At 40.5% G+C, this 22,562-nt stretch overlaps 1 protein-coding gene across 1 annotated transcript in view; it reads right to left on the bottom strand.

The window, feature by feature from the left end:
* Positions 1-4,029: 4,029 nt before the first annotated feature.
* GLRB (glycine receptor beta) overlaps positions 4,030-22,562 on the bottom strand; it is a 199,423-nt gene continuing 180,890 nt past the window's right edge. The window contains exons 8-10 of the mRNA XM_040332238.1: positions 12,804-12,956; positions 6,652-6,941; positions 4,030-4,959 (exon numbers count right to left, since the gene is read on the bottom strand). Coding sequence (XP_040188172.1) covers positions 4,663-4,959; positions 6,652-6,941; positions 12,804-12,956 — 740 coding nt within the window. The 3' untranslated portion in view covers positions 4,030-4,662. The remainder of the gene's footprint in view (positions 4,960-6,651; positions 6,942-12,803; positions 12,957-22,562) is intronic.

Raw genomic sequence — 22,562 nt, 5'->3', positions numbered from 1 at the left:
TTTCGGGTACCCACACTGGCACTCCAGGCTCCTTCTCCTCTCGGTGTGCCCTGTTATTATTATTATTGTGGCACACCCGTGGGCTCGATTCTGAGCCTTGCTGCCTGCATCTATAGATAGACAATGACAACGTGGCTCAGCCCTGCCCCCCGCTCCCTCATCACAGAATTTGATTGACAGCAGTGGTAGCCATTGGCTCAATCTTCCTTGTGATGGGTAGAGTGAAGAGAAGCTGTTCTTGGGCACAGGGCTGGATCGAGATTGGGCTCAATTAAATATAAGGGAGGGCTGGGGGGGAAACCTGCAGCACAGAATAGTTTTGTATCTTAATGCAGATAACGAGTGTAAAGCCTTGTTTTTTTCTTCTTAAAATAACAAACATGTCATACTTACATGCTCTGTCCAATGGTTTTGCACATGTTAGCCCTGATTCTCCTCTTCTGGGGTCCCCCGCCGAAGCTCCCGGCTCCACCCCGCTGCTGAGTGCCCCATGGCAAGCCAATTGATATGGGGGCACTTGACCGTGCTCACTCCCGAGCCCCACTCTAAATGTACATAAGACACAAAGACAGGGGCTTGGCGCGCCCTCTCTTTACCGGCTCTGATTGCCAGCAGCGCTTGCTGCTTTATCTGAGCCAATAAGGAGTAAGAGACCCGGGAGAGTCTTGGCTCTTGTGGAACATCATTGGATCGAGATCAGGTTCAGGTATGTATTTAGGGGGGCTGCAGGGGCAAGCTGCATGCAGACGTTTTTTTTTAACCTTACTGCATATGATTCTGTAAGGTAAAAAAAAACTTATGCCTTTACAAACACTTTAAACCTTTAGAACCAACTTAAAATAATTGTACCATTTAGCAAATGCAATGATCCATGCCAATAAGAGCTGTCCTTTTACTGATCTAATTTGGGAAAAATAAAACATGATAGGTTCTATTGGTCTCAGCACTTTGTATTATCTTTATGCCCTGTACATACGATCGGTTCATCCGATGAAAACGGTCTGATGGATTTTTCCATCAGATATCCGATGAAGCTGACTTTCATCAGTCGTGCCTACACACCATCAGTTAAAAAAACGATCGTGTCAGAACGCAGTGACGTAAAACATAACGACGTGCTGAGAAAAATGAAGTTCAATGCTTCAAAGCATGCGTCAACTTGATTCTGAGCATGCGTGGATTTTTAACCGATGGACGTGCCCACAGACGATCGTTTTATCTATCGGTTAGTTAACCATCAGAAAATTTTAAAACAAGTTCCTAGTTTTTTAACCGATGGATAAAAACCGATGGGGCCCACACATGATCGGTTAGTCTGATGAAAACGGTCCATCAGACCGTTTTCATCAGACAAACCGATCGTCTGTACGCGGCATTACTTTTTGCACTATTTTTCTTAATTAAAGTGGCGTTCCACCCAAAGATGGAACTTCCGCTTTAAGGGAAGGTGACCCCCTGACATGCCACATTTGGCATGTCATTTTTGGGGGGGGGGGAGCAGAAACCCTCTTTTTAGAGGGTTCCAGCTCCCACTTCCTCCTTGGCACTGCGACACCGGAAGGAAGTTCACCTCTCCTCCCTCCTTCTCTGCAATCATCTGGGACGCGTCACAGGTGCCAGAAGATTGCTCGGCCAGTGCGCAACACGGCTTGCGCATGTGCAGTGCGTGCCCAGCTGTGAAGCAACAGCTGAGCGCCCACAGTAACAATGCCAGCGCCCCAGAGAGGAGGGGGAGATGAGCGGGGCTTTGTTCCCCTGCATCGCTGGACCCTGGGACAGGTAAGTGTCCATTTATTAAAAGTCAGCGGCTGCAGTATTTGTAGCTGCTGACTTTTAATATTTTTTTTTTTTAGTAGGAATTCTGCTTTAACGGCTTTGTCTAAGCTTATGTTCAAAATAAAATAAAATATATCTTATTACATGGATGTGATGGCCTCCCAGAGGTAAAATTTCTGATTATATAATGCCAGGCATGTACCATAGTTGAAATTCCAATGCTCCTAGCTCTTCAATTCAGAAATGCATACCCTAAATGCTTTAAAATAGCAGTGTTCATCTTTTCTTAATATATATACAGTATATATATAATCAGTGATCAGCTGATTTTGCTATGTGTAATCCAAATTTATTAATGCTTCCGCCTATCTAGTAGAGATTTTTCTAGCGTGTGAACATGCCATACCAGATATAGGACTGTATTTACTGAGACAATTTACTCAGCAACCAATGAGATCTCAGTTTTTCATAGTCAGTCAAGGGACGGGACAAAATATATTTGACTCCTTATAATATAAAGCTGAATGACAGTATGTTTTTTTCATGTGCAATTATACATGACTCACTACTGAATGGCAAATAGCAAACTGCTAAGAACTGCATGTTTCCTTCTTCCTATATATTGCCTCTGGTCAGCTACAGTGTGTCATCAATAATCAGGGCCAGTGCTACCACTAGGCAAATTAGGCAGCCTCCTAGAGCGCACTGCTGCCCGGCCGCTGGTTTCCCTCTATGTCTGCATGCTCTGCAGGATGTAGCATGCAACTAACTCAGTCCGACCGGTAGTGTAATTAGAGGTGCAGCGCAGCACTGGAGCCAGTGCTAGAGGAAGCAGGGTCAATGCTTCCTGTATAGTGGCGCCTTCTGTTACATGAGCAGGGCAAAGGGGGTGGAGTCAGGGTTGAGCCAATGGGAGCGGCAAAATGAGGTTTCGCCTAGAGTGTATAAAATCCTTGCACCAGCGCTGTCAATAATGTCCAGTGTTAGTTAATACATTCTTTCATTAAAGTCATAGGGTGACTTTAACCACTTTACTACCGGCCGCTGTCAATTGACGGCGGCACGATAATGCTTTAGTTCTGGGAGGACGTCATATGACGTCCTCGCCTTGCCGAGCCACTACTGGGAACCCTATGCGCGTGCCCCACGGCCGCGATGTCCGCCGGGCACCCGCGATTGCCCAGTAACTAAGCAGGACCGTGGATCTGTGTGTGTAAACAAAGAGATCCAAGTCCTGTCAGGGAGAGGAGACCGATGCTGTGTCCCTTGTACATAGGGACATAGATCGTCACCTCCCCCAGTCAGTCCCCTCCCCCTACAGTTAGAATCACTCACTAGGGTACACATTTAACCCCTTGATTGCCCCCTAGTGGTTAACCCCTTCCCTGCCAGTCACATTTACACAGTAATCAGTGCATATTTATAGCACTGTTCGCTGTATATATGTGAATGGTCCCAAAATAGTGTTAAAATTGTCCGGTGTGTCCGCCGCAATATTGCAGTCACGATAAAAATCGCAGATCGCCACCATTACTAGTAAAAAAAATAAAAAAAAAATGCTATAAATCTATCGCCTATTTTGTATCTGCTATAACTTTTGCGCAAACCAATCAATATACGCTTATTGCGATTTTTTTTTTTACCAAAAATATGTAGAACAATACGCATGGGCCAATACTGAGGAAAAAAATAGTTAGTGCGTTTTAAGCCTTTTCTTTATTTTATGTTTTTGTGTTGCGTTCATGTGTGTTTATATGCATTTCAGTATGCTCACTTGCAAAAAAAATGCAGCATGTTGTACTGTTTTTAAAACACACATAAAAAGTTTGCCTAAAAAAATCTGCATATGTATCATGATAATGCGTCACCACAAGTGTCTATGAGATGATCTAGACCTGCATAAATAGGAAGAGATAGCCCGGTCGCTGCAAACCTCACCTGGCCCGAGTGGTTAGTAGGTAAAAGCAGCCTCCGCTCAATTCATCCAGGCCACGTCCCCAACATGTTTCGCCCTGTCCCTGGGGCTTCATCATGGAGATTTCTAGAGATGAACTAGACCTGTACTGTGTGCATGATAAGTCACTTTCACCTGTCTATCTGAACTCTTCAAATGCTGTTGGTTGCCATACCTCAAATGGAAGCGCAAGAGGCCCCTGACACATCAGTGAGATAGTGAGATACATTTACACTTATTAGCTAAAATGTTACATTGTTTAAAAACTTAGGTTTTGGATTAGCATACTTGAGACAATATTTAATTTACAGTTTTTAATATTTTTTTTAACACATTAATTATAGCTCACGCAAAGAATACAGCGCAACTTCTTAAATAGATCATTTTACAAAAAATAGTCTTTGATCAGTTATCTTACACATTGATAAGAGCTTTTTTGAACTCTATTGTTTAATTACGAATTCAGTATATATATATATATTATATGAAGAACTGTACATATTTGTTCGGACAAAGTGCTATCCAAACATATACATATATATATATATTTTTATTTTTTCATTTGAAAATAATTAGAATTGACCTTTAAATACTACATATATGATTTGAATGAGGCTCAACGTGCACAATTTTCTTTATAAGCATTTCATAACTTTTCATATGAAAACGGTAGAGGTTGGGGGATTTATGTAAGCGTTACTCATAACTGTGTATATAGCTGAGTGTTGACTTTACACCTATGTACATCAGTTTAAGCACAGACATTGCAGTGTCATGCTTCCATTTAAAAAAAGCCAATTAATATTACAGTTGCATGGCATCTACAATGTAGGATATCGCTCTGCAAATGTAGACAAGATCACTGGTTGGCCTTAAGGGGGGTGAAAAAAATGATGGCTTGTTTAGTGAACTTAGAGTGAAAACTGATGCTATCATAAATATACAAGCCAATATATGACATTAAAGAACAAGAAGCTGAATGGAAACAATGCTCTTGAGTACAGGTCGATCCGTTTGGCTTCCGATGGAATCACTGGCTTGGCAGGAGGAGGCTTTTTGTTAATTTTGGCTTGGGATTTTCCCAGGCCATTGAGGACTTCAATTGGTTTTCCATAACAGTCATAATTGGACAATTCAAAATCTCTAGGCAAGCTTCCAACGATGCTAAAGTCATTGGATCTCAGATCAGATTTAGACGTGCAGACTTTTTTGCATCTTGTTTCTCCAACCTGGGAATAATAAACAGCCAGATGAATTATTGATCTAGGAATATATAAAATAAACATCAAGCTGCAAATGTTACGTCAATACCAGAATATACCCACTGGGAAGCATAAACTTTTGCTTACGTTAAAAAGAAAAAGCCTCTAGATATATTGGAAAATAATATAAAGTTCACCAAAAAGTAGTATACAATATTGTGATAAAAATGCATTTGTTTATGCAAATGGAAAAATGTTAATAATAACTGGAATTCAAAAAGGTCATGTGATATTAAAGTGCAGGTAAGTAAAGCACAACTAAGGGGATGGACATATGTGAATTACAGGCAGATAAAAAATAGGTACATATTAATGCAGCTCTGTATTCATGAACACATAATTAAATGTATTTTTAAAAATATAAGCAAGAAGCCAATCAGTTGTTCTAAAGTGTTATGCCCTGTACACACGATCGGTTCATCCGATGAAAACGGACCGATGGATTTTTTCATCAGATATCCGATGAAGCTGACTTTCATCAGTCTTGCCTACACACCATCAGTTAAAAAAAACGATCGTGTCAGAACACGGTGACGTAAAACACTACGACGTGCTGAGAAAAATGAAGTTCAATGCTTCCAAGCATGCATCGACTTGATTCTGAGCATGCGTGGATTTTTAACCGATGGACTTGCCCACAGACGATCGGTTTTTACTATCGTTTTTTTAACCATCAGATAATTTTAAAACAGGTTCTACGTTTTTTCACTGATGGGAAAAAAAAACGATGGGGCCCACACACGATTGGTTCGTCCGATGAAAACGGTCCATCGGTTTTCATCAGACGAATTGAGCATAAGGGACAAGCTGACAGGAGAATTGTACCGAGTGACGGGGAAAACGTTTTGTTCCTCATTTCACTGTCTGATCACAGACTGAGGGAGGGATGAGACCTGTAAGTGTTTCTAAACTGCTGCATTGGAAAAATAGGTCTCTTGTCCTGTCAGAGTGGTGCTGTGTGGCTTAGCTGTGTAAATTTCAGAACTGGATGAACAGAAATACAAATCCTTTGGCAGATAAAACAAGTACAACTATATGCCTAAGTTTAGGTAAAACAGTTATTAAAAAATCAACTCAATGGATGGTACTTCAATCCAAAGTATCTCCTGTCATTGCTGAAATTCTCTGTCCTCTGCCCCCTTCCCATACCCCACAGTCATACTTCCCAGTCCTGCTGGAGGAGACCCAATGTGCCCCTTGGGCTGCTTTCTAGAGGTATCTGTTAGAAAGACACAGAGGTCCCAGCTAGGCTTATTCTCAAGCTGAAAACCAAAGATCAAATGGGGTCTGGGGAAACTCATTGGAGAGAGCCAGGAGGAAGTTGGTGGTACAGTCCAGCTTATGGAGGTTTGAGTCTACATCTCCCTCACTAGGAAGGGCCTGGTGGATATCAGCAGGAGGTAACCGATTGCTGAAAGGAGTACAGGTAACCGTCAGCATAGAGATTCTGTGGAACAATGTGTGGAGTGCAGCAAGCAGCGTTTGAAGTGTATTGAATTGAGGAGTCCTCCAATAATCTAGTTCTACAATTTCCCGTAAAACCCAAAAAGAAACCAATAGACTATTCTTTGACCCTTAATTGATCACATGGTCATTTTACCTATACTAATATGAGCATCTGTAATCATAATGTAATAATGATGCAGGAGGAAGACATACTTGTAATGTGCTGATATGGACTGGTGTACCCGTCCCATTGACCGTATTCTTTTTTGTTGCGTTGGGTCCCTTTTCAGCTTGTTCAGCCTTTGCAATTTTGGCTTTCTCTGCTTCAATTCTCTTTGGGCTGTTCATGAAGACCTGCACTACAGCATACTGGACAAGAGAGGCAAAGCCAAAGAGGAGGCACGTGATTAGCCACACGTCAATTGCTTTCACATATGACACCTTTGGCAGCTCTTGGGCTAGGGTAGTACATTCAGACGCCAAGCTCAGAACTGAAAATATACCTAGGGAAATAAAAGGAGACACAATTTAGGATATGAATATGGAAGAGGTAACTGAGTTTGTTGCAACCTATATTATGTTTTCATACATAATGTTGCTGTCCCTTTGCCATGGGTAAAGGGACTCCAACCTGCCCAGTAAGCCATTCATGCAGAAACCTGAAAGTGGAGAAGGGGATTTGTTTTTAAGTTTAAATGAAATACATTACTCCTTCAAGTGCTGATCCTGTGAGAAGCACTATGGGTGGATTACATCATTGCGTCTTAATAGGTATTTACCTTAAAATAAATGAAAACTTAGCATGACGCATGGGACACTGAATGTTCAAATTTTGTGATCTTTGCACACGTATCAGTGTGAAAATTCCCTCCTCTTAAAAGCCAGCCCACTGTTTTGCATCACGGCTTAAAGTGATACTCAAGCTAAAAATGTGTTTTACCTTAATGCATTCTTTACTTTAAGATAAAAAAAAAATCTATTTCACTGCTCCCCTTTCCTGTGTAAAAGGGAAAAAAGGGGAGATAAGATCCACCGCTGTGCATGGCTGCATCTATTCTTCCCTCTCTTTCTTTTCACACAGCACTCGAGCAGCAACAGGATCCATTGGCTCATGCTGCTGTCAATTAAATGCAGTAAGGAGGAAGTGAAGGCATGACTCATGCAGACACTGTTGCCTCTATAGCAAGCAACTTACTATGGGGACACACGAAGAAGAGGAGGAGCCAGATTCGCCACCGGGGAACCCAAGAAGAGGAGGATCAGGTCCGCTCTGTGCAATACCAGAGCAGGTGAGTATAACATGTTTAATTTTAATGATTTTTTTGGGACTTTAGTAACACTTTAAGGCTCTTGAAAGGAGTACTGGGGCAGGGTGCTGTGATGTTTTCAGGAATCTAGATACAGCACCCTGCTGGCCCCTCCCACCAGCCATGATATGCCTGCATTGCATAAGGAAGCACTGAGAAACAATTATGACATCAATTAGTCAAAAATAAGGTTTTTACTGTAGATGGCTAAAATAAAAAGCATTACTAGGATTTGTGTCCTAAATAAAATTACTTTAACACAGCTAGTATTTTACAGTAACTGAAATCTTGAAAACAATTTACATAATTGGAAGTCCAACCTAATGTGCACACACATGTGAACAAAAAATAAAAAATAACGCTGAATAACAGAGCAGACATGACAGTATAGTTCTTACAGTTGAATGACACTCCTTAATGAAATGTGATGACCATATGATTGGATAATTCTCTGGCACCATCCAATGAACCCATGTCATACATACAGATGAGAATGTTTTACCGACATAATGAAACATCGATCTGAGAATGAAAAATGAGATCAGGACATATGAAATGCAGAGTTACATATATGAGATGACTTGTAAATCTTAGCATAATATGCAGAGCAATGATTATAATTTTTTTTTAGCAAAATGTATCATGTAAAATGATCAGTAAGAATACAATTTTTTACCTTGTTGTGCATAATTTGATTGTTTTTTAAAAGATGTAACAACAATGCTGCTGCAGATTTTCAAGGAGAAGCAACATCTACCAGGGGACACCAATGACCCCTAATGACGGACACTAATTAGGATTACTATTCTAAAAATGATGGTAATGAAAAGTTTCTCAGAGCACAGAAAGGTCATGTAAGGGCTCCGCATTCATTAGCACAATAAGGTAACTAATGTACTTCTCTTGCAAAAGTTCTGAAATATTGCCACAGAATTATATTCCACTCCAGAAAGCATACCCACAGGTTTCTTACATGTCATAATAACATCTAATACATAGCTCTCAACTGTCCCTGATTTCGAGGGACTGTCCCTGATTTGGAACAAAGTCACTCTCTGTCCCTCTTTCCTCCTCATTTGTCCCTCATTTTGGTCTGATCTATATAGTTATATATAAAATGCATCTTTTATCTTTCAAAAAGTGTCTCCCAGTGCTAAACCTTTCATCCATTTTCTTAATTGCTGCATTTGTAAATTTCATAATCCAATATAAAGGAATAGTTGTGGGGAAAAAAACACTTGTGGGTTTAACTAATATTTTTTTTTGTACAGATACTCCTCGTTTAATGACTTACCTGTTTAACGACCGCTTGGACTTACGACCAGCTCTCCCCACCCGAACGAAACGCTGTACATCATTGTATGGTACAGTACAATACAGAATTTTCATTGTGTTCTGTACTTATGCAAATTAAAACAACTTTATTGAGCTGGAGTTTTGTGTTTAGACAGTACAGTAGTTATGTTTAAAATATTGATTACTTGTGACTCCTCATTTAACAACCAATTCCTTTAACGACCTGGTCGTTAAGTGAGGAGAGCCTGTATAATTCTCCTTTAAAGGGGCATGGCAGTGGTTTGTCCTATGCATACATATTTTTGCTAGTAGGTGTCCCTCAATCCCATCTTAAAAAGTTGGGAGGTATGTCCAATATAATATACAATAGAACAGTGCAGTGCAAAACAAATTATTAAATAAAATCACTAAAAAACTCAAATCCATAAACAATAACAAATAAAGTCCATGTGTAAGTGATGAAAGGTTCAATTGATTCTCAGCATGCAGTGCAGGTAAATAAGTGACCAAAGAAAAATCCTCCACCGTGCATAAGATGGCCTCTCACCTCACATATTCGACCTTAAAAGGTCATAAGGCATATAACTCAACCAAGGGATCCTGATTTAACACGTTAAGCGGATGAATGATGGCTCAGTGTGCATCACAAATGACCTCAAATCCTGCAGTTATACTCCACCATAGAGGAACAGAAGAAAGGAAATCTAGTGCTCTCTGTATTAACAGTTTATTGCGGTAAAAAACATATAAAATGACTCACATGCTAAGGCACTCTAACCACAAGTGACAGCTGATAAGGCGTGCAGCATATCCATGCAAAGGTAAACAGACCAGCGGTGATCGCGGGTGACGTCCTACATGACTCCTCCCCCCATACGCGACAGGTCCTATGGGCGGGACTTCTTCAGCGTGGGAGAGAAAGACACGCAGACGTCCCGCTGGTAATGGCTCCGAACGATATGGCCAACACGTTGACTTTGATTAAAATTGCTTTATTTCTAATAAATAAAAGATTTTTATTTTTTATTTATTATATAATTAACAATCTTTATGTTTTATATTCTATTTTTCTCATTGATTATTCTTTGTGCATAATTTCATATGTATATATATTTAAACATTTTTTTTTATGTATTTGTAATATTAAATGTGTATGTTTTATATTTTACTGTACTAATGGTGATCGTGGATGAAGTCCTATATTTCTTAATTAAGGGGTTAACTTGTTGTTCCCTTTTTATTTCTTAGTAGATATTTAGTACCCATATAAATTTGCTTTTAGAAATATTCAATATCATTATGATATATTGGCGGAAGTTTCTTCCTTTTCTTCCCCGTTTTTTATCTTTCTATGCAGTCAATGACCAGTCTGTATGCAATTTAATATTTGTGCCTCTTTTTTTATTCATTTTGGCAATCCTATTCAACGATCGGTTGCCCTTTTGCTATTTAAGATGTTTATCTTACATGATTATGTGAGCCATGATTTGCCATATCTTACGTAGGGTCCGATTGACTGACTGATGGGTTACCATGACACCTTTTAAGCCATTACCAGCGGGACGTCTGTGCGTCTTCCTGCCCCACGCTGAAGAAGTCCCGCCCATAGGATGTAGCGCGTACGGGGGAGGAGTCACATAGGACGTCACCCGCGATCACAGCTGGTCTGTTTACCTTTGCATGGATATGCTGCACACCTTATCAGCTGGCACTCGTGGTTAGAGTGCCTTAGCATGTGAGTCGTTTTATATGTTTTTTACTGCAATAAACTGTTAATACAGAGAGCACTAGATTTCCTTTCTTCTGTTCCTCTATGGTGGAGTATAACTGCAGGATTTGAGGTCATTTGTGATGCACACTGAGCCATCATTCATCCGCATGACGTGTTAAATCAGGATCCCTTGATTGAGTTATATGCCTTTTGACCGTTTAAGGTCGAATATGTGAGGTGGGAGGCCATCTTATGCACGGTGGAGGATTTTTCTTTGGTCACTTATTTACCTGCACTGCATGCTGAGAATCAATTGAACCTTTCATCTCTTACACATGGACTTTTTTTGTTTCTGTTTATGGATTTGAGTTTTTTAGTGATTTTATTCAATAATTTTTTTTTGCGCTGCACTGTTCTATTGTATATTTGTTTTGGGATTTATTTATGAATTCATCCTTAGTGCTGGCTTGCAATTTTCATTTATGCTTTTTTTCTGTAAAATATATTTTTTCAGCCCTGAATACCTTTCATTGTTTTATGTCCAATATAATGCAAGAATCGTCTGCTCTTGCCTCTACTTTCATGATTCCTGTTGGATATTCTTTGCTGTAAAATGAATGAAAACAAACTATAGGGGGTGTAAAACCCTTTTATATTGGCTACAGGAACTAATAACTTGTTTATCAGGTGTATAGGTTTCACTGCTGTAATTGACAGAGACATATAGGAAGCCAGTGGGTAACTCAGCTTGCTGATGAATCAAAATTTAAACAACTGTTTAGGATGAGAGGAGGTTTGTCAAAGGGGAAAAAATAAACCCCTTAATGGAAATAATGTGAAGTACAGCAATTATTACTTACAACATTTACACCATTTCCATATACTTACAAAAAAAAAATAGTTAATTGCTTAGTTAGGGATTTGTGAGGGTAAACATACCAAGTATAATTTTGACCACGCAGTATAAGGCCAATAGTATACTGAACTAGTAATAACACAAGTACAAATTATAGACAATGGCATGGAGCAAGCCAGTAGGAATAATTGGCCCTGCATATTAATATACTGTATATTATGAATTATTTTGCAAGTAATGGTATAATAAAATGTACCAGCAGATTTGTTTGAGCTTTACTTATTGTGGATACAAATATTTTAGCTGTGGGCCGAGTCGTCCACTGGTTTTATATATGTCTAGAACTTTATATCAGCAAGATCTCCCTAACATAATTTCTGTCTCTAGTTCTGTCAACCTGGGAGTTTTGTGTGTTCCCGTTCACCTTTGGTATTCTAACAACTTCTGTTGCATTTTTCGTATTACAAAAGTAATACAAAAACAAGGCAGAAGATTCAGTCCCCTCTCGTAATGACTACAGCAGGTCCTCAGACCCAGTTGCATGGAGATCTCGTATGTATACCCCATGAGAGATCTAAGGAACTGCTAGGTTGTTTAAAGTATAACTAAAGGCAAAACCTTTTTTTTTGTTATTTAGTTTTGGGTAGAGGGGACTTGGACTATAACACCTGTTACTTTTTATTGCTGTCTGTGCCTCCGTGAGGGAGATTCACCCTCCCTATTGGTCCTGTTGACGATTATCATTGAAAATGAAAGCAAAAGTAAAATTCCATATTTTGGGTTGTCTCTAGAAAGTAATAGAGGGGAGACAATCTAATGGGGACACTAGTTCTGGTGACGTGGGGGTCCCCAAGAGATTCCTTAAATTTGCAGAGATATCCTCTAAATTCTTGTTTTTCTATGGGACAGGAAGTGAAGGTAAATCTCCCCAATGGGACAACGATGGCAAAAATAAACTTTACTCTCCAAGATTTTTAAAAACTGAAATAACACTTTTTGGTGGATTGACACTTTTAGAATGAACTCTTGTTCCAAATGAAAAATGCCATAGCAAACTGTGTAACTGACATAACAACAAATAGATGGTAAGCATGAGTAACATGGATCGCCTCTGACAAAATCATGGTAATAACTTTCAAAGTAACAGCCAACAAAATGTTTTCTAACACACACAAACTCAACCAATATTGGTTACCTAATGGTACCCTGGCAGCACTGGCATCGGGATTGATCCAAAAAGATAGCCAGGACAGGACAACAATTAGCAGAGTTGGAGCATAGACGCCCATCATATAGAAGCCCACCTGTCTTCTCAATGTAAAGACGACCTCAACACATGTGTAGTAACCTTTATTGAAGAAAAGATAAGAACACATGTAACAAAATGGCTTTATTCCTCACAAATATTCTGCTATAAGAAAACTCATGTATGAATAAATGCAATATTGTCATTGTGTTTTCTCTGTACCCAGTTCATTTACATGAATGCTTTATACAACAGGAAAAAGAGTGGCTTGGTTAGGTTCAGAGAGATTTTCCACTTTAATCCAAAAATAAAATAAATTATACAAAATATAATATTATATAATATTAAAATACATATATAAATCGTTTTGTACCTGCCAAAATACGTGTGTAATTTGTTTGATGGAGTTTTTTTGTGAATTTTTACGGACATTATTACAAATCACTTTTTTTTTGTGTGTTGACATGCATTTGTTACGCACATCAAATTGCATTTCCCTACATGTGTATTGCAAGTTCCCCACTTAAAAATAATCTCTGGTTGCTGATCATGTGCCACTGTTAGGTAAAATGCACTGCCTGTGCATTTTACTTTGTTACCAATAATTTCTGTGAACACAAACCCAATATGTATTTTGCAATATGCAAAGATGCATGTTCCACAAAGCACAGCACTGTAGTACAAATAAATGAACAGGCCTGATTGATTTATATTACATATATATATTAACATTGTTTTTTTATTTTTTTCCTTTTTTTTAACACTCTTTATTACACATTTTTCTTACATGTTAAATTACATTACATTTGTCACTGTTTGTGATTTAAATGTATCCTCTTGCATTTACTTTTCTTATTTCAACTTCAACCATAATTAACACTCAGTCCAATCTTTCACCTCCATAAACTAGTCACCATTTCTTTCTACTAATACATAATCTATATAATACTTTCACATACCATTGACATATATTTACATTGTTATCTAATGACGTAGGGAGCTCTCACCTGCAATTTAATGAATTTAATGAATTTAATGAATTTAACTCAGTTAAAGTATAACTAAACCCACAACAGAACAATCATTCTGTATATGCAGTAAAGCGTGCTTGTTACACTAGTGTGGAACCTAAGGGTTTCATCCTCTGCATTGTGAAAAAAAGCAGTTTGATAACTTCCTGATAATTTCCTGATAATAGAGTCCATGGAGTCATTGCTAGAGAGGATTTTTTCCTGGGAGAGTGGATGTGATCAGCACAGGGCCAATTAGCACTGTCCAGACAGAGGGTCAGGAGGCTTGCAGTCTAATATGACATTTAGAAAACTCCTCCTACAAGCTTTAACCAGTGCTGGGCTGGATACTGATAAAAGTCACAAGATTGCCCTAAGACCCCTTTCACACTGAGGCATTTTCAGGCACTAAAGGGCTAAAAATAGCACCTGTAAATCGACTGAAAAACTCCTCCCCTGCAGCCCCAGTATAAAAGCCTGGGTGCTTTCACACTGGGGCGCTTTGCTGGCAGGACATTAAAAAAAGTCCTGCAAGTAGCATCTTTGGGGCGGTGGAGGAAATCCTAAACTGCCCCTTCCCATTAAAATGAATAGGCACCACTGCCGAATCGCCTGCAAAGTGCTTAGGCAGCAGTGTTTTTTAGGGTGCATTTAAACCTTTCCTCGGCCACTAGCGGGGGTTAAAAGTGCCCGGCTAGTGGCCGAATAGTGCCGCTATAATGACGGTAAACTCGGCCCGTGACTCAGTGTGAAAGATGTATAACTGCTTATGAGAAAAGGTATTTAGCAGTTTATATTTAATAAAATTATTGCATTTCCATGTTCTGTGTACCGTGGGAGACCAAATAAACTGAATGCAGGGTCCTGGGTTTAGTAATACTTTAGGGAGCTTTACCTTTTGCTCCCATATATAGAAACTATAGTAGTTCTGGGTGGGGTAGCAACAGGGAACTACAGTTGAAAAACAGGGAGGTTAAATGGATAGCTGAGTTGGACACTATACAACCCAAAGGGTTAAATGCTGACTGATTTATTCTTATGTTTGTGAATTTTATTAGCTCAGACTATGAATGGAGAATAAGGTGTAACGCCACTGGCGTTATCCTCTGTGAGACGAGCGCAGCCTTGCTTAAACCCCACAGCTGCGCTCCTCTCTCGATTTCGCCGACGTCACTTCCGATGCGCCCTGCTTGCGTTCCACGCTGGAACGCGGAAGTGCGTCCAGCGTGTCGGCTTCATTCCCGCGCTGTGCGGGCTATTTAAACTGGCTACACGGACGGCAGGGTGTTCCGCTATTTTGTTGGACCCCTGCCGTCACCTGGGACTCACAGCCATCACGCCTGGACTTGCTGCAGCCGGACCCCTTCCTCCTTCTGAGGATACATCTCCTCCACCTCCCATTTCGCCTTCAGCTCTCCAGGGATTGTTCCATGCTCCAGGAGATCATCTCAGCCAGGCTCTTCTCACTACCTACAACTACAGACTTCCTTGGACATCCATACCTACCTAAAATTTACTACAGAACCGCAAGTATTCAGTGCATGATCATAACAGTACTAACCTGACTTGCTATAATACTCATCTATAGGACTTCTGCTTATTAACTCTAATGTTGCCTGGTATGACTCCAATATCTATGCACTGAGATCCACATTGTATTACAGCTGCCTCATTATATTATCACACATCAGAGACTGTTACCTTATTCATGCACTGGTCCATGTCTATAAAGTAATCTATCCATTTAAACATATACTAAGGAAGTTCAGTCTGTATTTAATAGAAGATTCATTTAATTTGTTTCATGAGTATATGCTACGGTTTGAACTTATAAGCTCCTTGATTATCTTGTTTCTCTAAACTGAGGTTGTGATGAATTTAACCCTAAACTCTTTGACCATATAAAAGAGTGTGGTAGTGGTTTATATCTGAGAAACCTCCGCAGCTGAGATCCAATTCAATCAATTTAACAAACATAGTAGGAGTGTTACATAATAGCGGAACCTCTTTAAAAATTAATGGATCCAGCGGAGCTAGCAAACCATTTAGTGGAACTATCACAGTGAGTGGACACCCTCACCAATAATTTGACTGATCTCCGTTTAGAGAATGAGGTTCTCCGTAATCAAAATTTTCCTCAACCTAGGGAGCGACCTGAACCCAAGGTCTGCCCTCCGGAACCTTTTTCAGGTGAAAGAAAAAATTTCCGCCAATTTATTAGTTCTTGTCGTCTTATGTTTGAGTTACGCCCCCGGACCTACTACTCTGACAGAGTCAGAATTCTGACTTTAATCTCATACCTTAAAGGAGAACCAAGAGTTTGGGCTGATGCCTATGTAGATGAGCACGGTGATCTTCTAGGTGCTTTTAACACCTTCATAGATGAGATGTCTCTTCTCTACGAGGACCCTAACAAACAATTAACAGCAGAAAATACTATCCGGAACCTTAAGCAAGGCAAAAGACCTGTTGAGGACTATATTTCAGAGTTCAAGTGCTGGTGTCGTGACACTTTGTGGACGGATATAGCCCTCAGAAATCAATTTCGTCTTGGGCTGTCTGAGTCTATGAAAGATGAACTTGCTCGTGTTGAAATTCCTGCTTCCTTAGAGGATCTTATGCATCTCTCTCTCTCTATTGATCGCCGACTCAGAGAAAGGAAGGCTGAACGTGCCTTTTTCTATCAACCTACACCTTTTAGGAGGTCCAGATCCCCCCCAAAGGAAGTTCCTATGGAAGTTGGTACAATTAAAGGCCCATTATCTCCAGCTGAGAAACAAAGAAGAAGAGCACAAAATCTCTGTCTTTATTGTTCCGCCCCTGACCACATGGTGTCTTCTTGCCCAATCCTAAAGAATAGGTCTGAAGGTAATAACTTTAACATTAGTAAATTCAATGTAATTAGTACTACATCTGGATCTACCACTAATAACTATATATATCTCACCCTTACCTTACAGTGGGACCAAGATAGGACAACCATTGATGCGATGATCGACACTGGTGCCTGTGGCAACTTTATTGATTTACGTTTTGTTAATTTAAATAAAATCCCTTGTGTGGTAAAGCAAACCCCTTTGTCTGTCACTTTCATTGATGGCTCTACTTCCTCTTTTGGCCCAGTCCAAACTCAAACTGTACCCCTGTTGGTTACTTGTGGTAATGCCCATACTGAGACCTTGGTTTTTGACGTCATTCCATCACCTTTATTTCCAATAGTATTAGGCCTACCATGGTTACATCTTCACCACCCAATTATCCATTGGTCCGATACTGCAATTACTCTAGATTCTACTTTTTGTAAGGAAACTTGCTATCCCGTCCATAACATACTCTTAGCTAGCGTGAATTGTGACGGTCTTCCAACCTATTTACATGATTTCTCTGATGTTTTCAGCAAAACTAATGCAGAGATACTTCCACCTCATAGAATATATGACTGTCCCATTGACCTTATCCCAGATAAGCCTCTTCCAACTGCTAGAATTTACCCATTATCTCAGCCAGAACTGGTCCATCTTAAGGACTATCTCGACGATAATCTAAAAAAGGGTTTCATTAGACCTTCCACTTCCCCAACAAGTGCCGCCATGTTTTTCGTAAAAAACAAAGATGGTTCCCTCAGACCTATAATAGATTATCGATCATTGAACAACATCACAGTAAAGAATCGTTATCCCCTGCCTCTTATTCCGGAATTAATAGAACGGTTGCAAACCTCCAAGATCTTTACAAAACTAGATCTCAGAGGAGCATATAATTTAATCAGGATTCGACCAGGGGATGAGTGGAAAACTGCATTCAAGACTCGCTATGGACTTTTTGAGTACTTGGTAATGCCTTTTGGGTTGTGTAATGCACCTGAAACTTTCCAACGTTTCATCAACGACATTTTCCGTGATTTATTAGACATTTGTGTGGTAATCTATCTGGATGATATTTTGATTTTTTCTGACACTTTCGAAGAACACACTAAACATGTAAGATGGGTTTTGGGTAGACTCAGAACTCATTGTTTATATGTCAAGCTTGAAAAGTGTGTTTTCAGTCAGACATCCATTTCCTTTCTCGGGTATCAAATCACTCCTGAAGGAATTCAGATGGACCATTCCAAAGTTGAATCTATTCTCTCTTGGCCTATTCCGCATTCAAGGAAGGCTTTGCAGCGCTTCCTTGGATTTTCTAATTACTACAGGAAGTTTATCAAAAATTTCTCAGAGATTGTCAAACCTCTAAATGCTTTTACTAGCAAAAACACACCTTTCAGTTGGCCAGATGAAGCACAAAGATCGTTTGATTCACTGAAACTTTCTTATACGACGGCCCCTATTCTTGAACTACCAAATCCCCAATTCCATTTTACTTTGGAAGTAGACGCTTCTCACTTCGCGTTGGGTGCTGTACTCTCCCAACAACCAACTTTGTCTGATCCCCTACACCCAGTAGCTTTTTATTCTAGAACTCTAACTTCTGCAGAAAATAACTACCCAATTGGAGAAAAAGAACTGCTCGCAATTAAAGATGCCTTAGCCAATTGGAGACATCTTCTAGAGGGATCTACATACCCAATCACCATACTGACAGACCACCGTAATCTGCAACATTTAAAGGCTTGCAAGACTCTCTCCGCCCGACAGGTGAGGTGGAGTCTATTTTTTGACAGATTTGACTTCTATATTTCTTATAGGCCTGGTTCACAAAACTTAAAGGCTGATTCTCTATCTCGCATGTATGAAGATGAGACCACAGAAATTCCACCACACTCCATCATACCCTCAAACCGCTTCATTGGAGTAACTACCTCCTTCAAACAGTTACTCTCTCAGTCTATGTGTGACGATACATCTAACCTACCTAAAGGAGTCCTAAAGGAGTCAGATGGACTATACACCTTCAAAGGTAAATTGTATGTTCCTCCACAATTACAATTGCCATTACTCAAACAACTACATGATTCCCCATTAGCTGGCCACCCGGGAATTACTAAAACGATTCATCTTGTGAAAAGACATTACTGGTGGCCCCATTTAGCTAAAATGGTCCATGATTATGTCAATTCCTGCGAGATTTGTGCCACTAACAAACTCTCAAGAAAACCTCCTTTTGGTCTTCTAGCATCTATTCCAATACCAAATAGACCTTGGGAGGTTGTGTCAATGGATTTTATAGTCGATCTTCCTAGATCAAATGGTGCCAACACCATTATGGTCACCGTAGATCTACTTACAAAGATGGCACACTTTATTCCTTTAAAAAATCTTCCAACCTCTCTTGAGACAGCATCTGCCTTCATTAACAATATTCTTAAGCTTCATGGACTACCCTCTCAGATTATCTCGGATCGAGGATCCCAGTTCATCTCCAAATTCTGGAAGGCTCTATGTAATACCTTAAGGATTGATCACCGTATGTCTACTGCTTACCATCCGCAGACAAACGGACAGACGGAACGCATTAATCAGATCTTGGAACAGTATTTACGTTGCTATTGTACCCATCTCCAAGATGATTGGTTTCAACTTCTTCCCCACGCGGAATTCGCATATAATAACTCTACCAGCTCTTCATCCCAATTCTCACCATTTTATGCGAACTACGGCTTTCACCCAAATAGCATGCCATCCTCTTCCCTCTTAAGCAACGTTCCTGCAGTAGAACATTATCTTGCTAATTTGAAGAAGATTCTTCCAATTTTACGTTCTAATTTGGAAGCTGCCCAGTTACGACAAAAACGTAATTATGATGGTCACAGATCAATACCACCGGTTTACAAGGTGGGTGATTTAGTCTGGCTTTCCACCAAAAACTTACGTTTAAACATACCCTCGAAAAAACTTGGACGACAATTCACAGGACCTTACCCCATTTCTCATGTGATTAACTCCAACGCAGTAAGATTACAGTTACCCTCTGATTGGAAAATACATCCTTCATTCCATGTCTCCCTTATTAAACCATTTGTACCTAACCCATTCCCCAACAGAATCTCAAGGCCCCCTCCTCCGGTTGAAGTCATGGGCGAAACTGAGTACGAAATTGGAAAAATTCTAGATTCTAGAAAGAGAGGTTCTGCAATTCAATATTTAATACGGTGGAAAGGCTACACTCAACTTGAAGACTCTTGGGAAGACTCTTCACACCTACACGCTCCTCGCCTGATCAGGCAATTTCATCAGAGGTATCCTAACCGTCCATCTCCTAATAGGGGCACTGGTATAGCCCCCTTGAGGAGGGGAGTATGTAACGCCACTGGCGTTATCCTCTGTGAGACGAGCGCAGCCTTGCTTAAACCCCACAGCTGCGCTCCTCTCTCGATTTCGCCGACGTCACTTCCGATGCGCCCTGCTTGCGTTCCACGCTGGAACGCGGAAGTGCGTCCAGCGTGTCGGCTTCATTCCCGCGCTGTGCGGGCTATTTAAACTGGCTACACGGACGGCAGGGTGTTCCGCTATTTTGTTGGACCCCTGCCGTCACCTGGGACTCACAGCCATCACGCCTGGACTTGCTGCAGCCGGACCCCTTCCTCCTTCTGAGGATACATCTCCTCCACCTCCCATTTCGCCTTCAGCTCTCCAGGGATTGTTCCATGCTCCAGGAGATCATCTCAGCCAGGCTCTTCTCACTACCTACAACTACAGACTTCCTTGGACATCCATACCTACCTAAAATTTACTACAGAACCGCAAGTATTCAGTGCATGATCATAACAGTACTAACCTGACTTGCTATAATACTCATCTATAGGACTTCTGCTTATTAACTCTAATGTTGCCTGGTATGACTCCAATATCTATGCACTGAGATCCACATTGTATTACAGCTGCCTCATTATATTATCACACATCAGAGAATGTTACCTTATTCATGCACTGGTCCATGTCTATAAAGTAATCTATCCATTTAAACATATACTAAGGAAGTTCAGTCTGTATTTAATAGAAGATTCATTTAATTTGTTTCATGAGTATATGCTACGGTTTGAACTTATAAGCTCCTTGATTATCTTGTTTCTCTAAACTGAGGTTGTGATGAATTTAACCCTAAACTCTTTGACCATAAAAAAGAGTGTGGTAGTGGTTTATATCTGAGAAACCTCCGCAGCTGAGATCCAATTCAATCAATTTAACAAACATAGTAGGAGTGTTACATAAGGTGGAGACACCAAGTTTAAACATTTCCAATATAATGTAATTATTATACAAATGTTATGGGTTCTTTGATACAAATTAGTAGAAGAATGTGTGCAGGTGTACGCAGGTGTTACATATTACCAGTTGTAAATAACAATTACAAATAAAGTGGTTGTAAAGCCTCAAGATTTTTAACCTTAATGCATTCTAAGCATTAAGTGTAAAAACCTTCTGTGTTGCAGCTCACCCCAGACCCCCCCCCCCTTTTTTCTTACCTGAGCCCGATCCAATCCAGTAATGTGCACAAGCGCAGTGGCTCCAGTCTCCTACTACTGTCAATTAAATCCAGGGACACAGGTGCCCCCAGAGAAAGTGACTTTTCACGGGAGCACCCGATGAAAAGGAGGGGCCTGGAGTGTAGGCAGGGCACTGTCAAGAGCATCTAGTGCTCCCGCTCCTAATTCCAGCATCCAGATTTGGCTATTGCAATCTCCCTGTCTGTCTGTCAACCTGCAAGGTGATTGATGTGGTCAGTATCTGGGTGGTAACCAAACCTAATCAAGCCAGACCCCCAGTCTCAAGCTTGTGATAGAGAGTGATATGTGTGTTATTCCTGATCAAGCCCCCTGTCTGTCTGTCTGTCCTGCTCTGCTAGATTGAATTTTCCTGTGTATGACTTTGGGATGGATTATTGCACTATTCCCTGAACTTAGCCTGTCTTTTTTACCTGGACTGTCATTGAACCTCTCTTCCTGTCTGCCAAATGCAAGTACCTGTTTGCTTTGCTCAGTTTGCACCTGCCCTGGCATGGTAGCCAGGCATTATAGCATTGTGTATAAGACTTGGGCTGCTAAAGGTGAGGCACACAGTAGCCAGCTATAGTGTCTGACCAACTGCGGTGGGGTAGACGTGACATTATCACAAGCCTTTAACACAAAAAAAGCAGTAACGCAGGAGCCAGCGCCCAAAGCTAACCCGTCTGATCATTTTTCTGGTGACCCCCATATGTTTTCCAACTTTAAAAATAGTTGAATGCTATATTTTAAGCTTAAGCTTTAAGCTTAAGCCACACTCTTCTGGTTCTGAAGCGCAGCAGGTTAACCTGATTAATATATGGTGGCAGGGGGATCCCCAGTCTTGGGCTTTAGTCTCCCAGCAGATGACCCAGCCAGAGGTTCAGTTGCAGCCTTTTTCAAGGACGTAGGTTTACTCTATGATGGTCCTGACCGTTCATATACAGTCAAAGCTAACCTTAGGTCATTACGTCAGGGTAAACGCACCGCTGAACAATACTGTTCTGATTTCCGCCGCTGGGCTCCTTAATCAGGGTGGAATGACCCTGCTCTAGGAAATCAATTCAGGTTAGGCTTATTAGACTCCATCAAAGACTCCTTAGTACAGTACCCTGAACCAAAGTCATTGAATAAAGCCATGCAAGTAGCCATCCTTATAGACAGGCGTTTACAAGAAAGGCGTACAGAGAGGTTTGTTTCTTTGCCCCCAGTACGCCCCCTACTTCTTATTCTTCAAACCCTTCCTGAGCCCTCTCAACCTCTCCTGGAGGATGA

Source organism: Rana temporaria, chromosome 1 (assembly GCF_905171775.1).
Source record: "Rana temporaria chromosome 1, aRanTem1.1, whole genome shotgun sequence".
Taxonomy (NCBI): domain Eukaryota; kingdom Metazoa; phylum Chordata; class Amphibia; order Anura; family Ranidae; genus Rana; species Rana temporaria.
The sequence above is the reverse complement of the archived record's forward strand: the minus strand, read 5'-3'. Positions and strand labels throughout refer to the sequence as shown.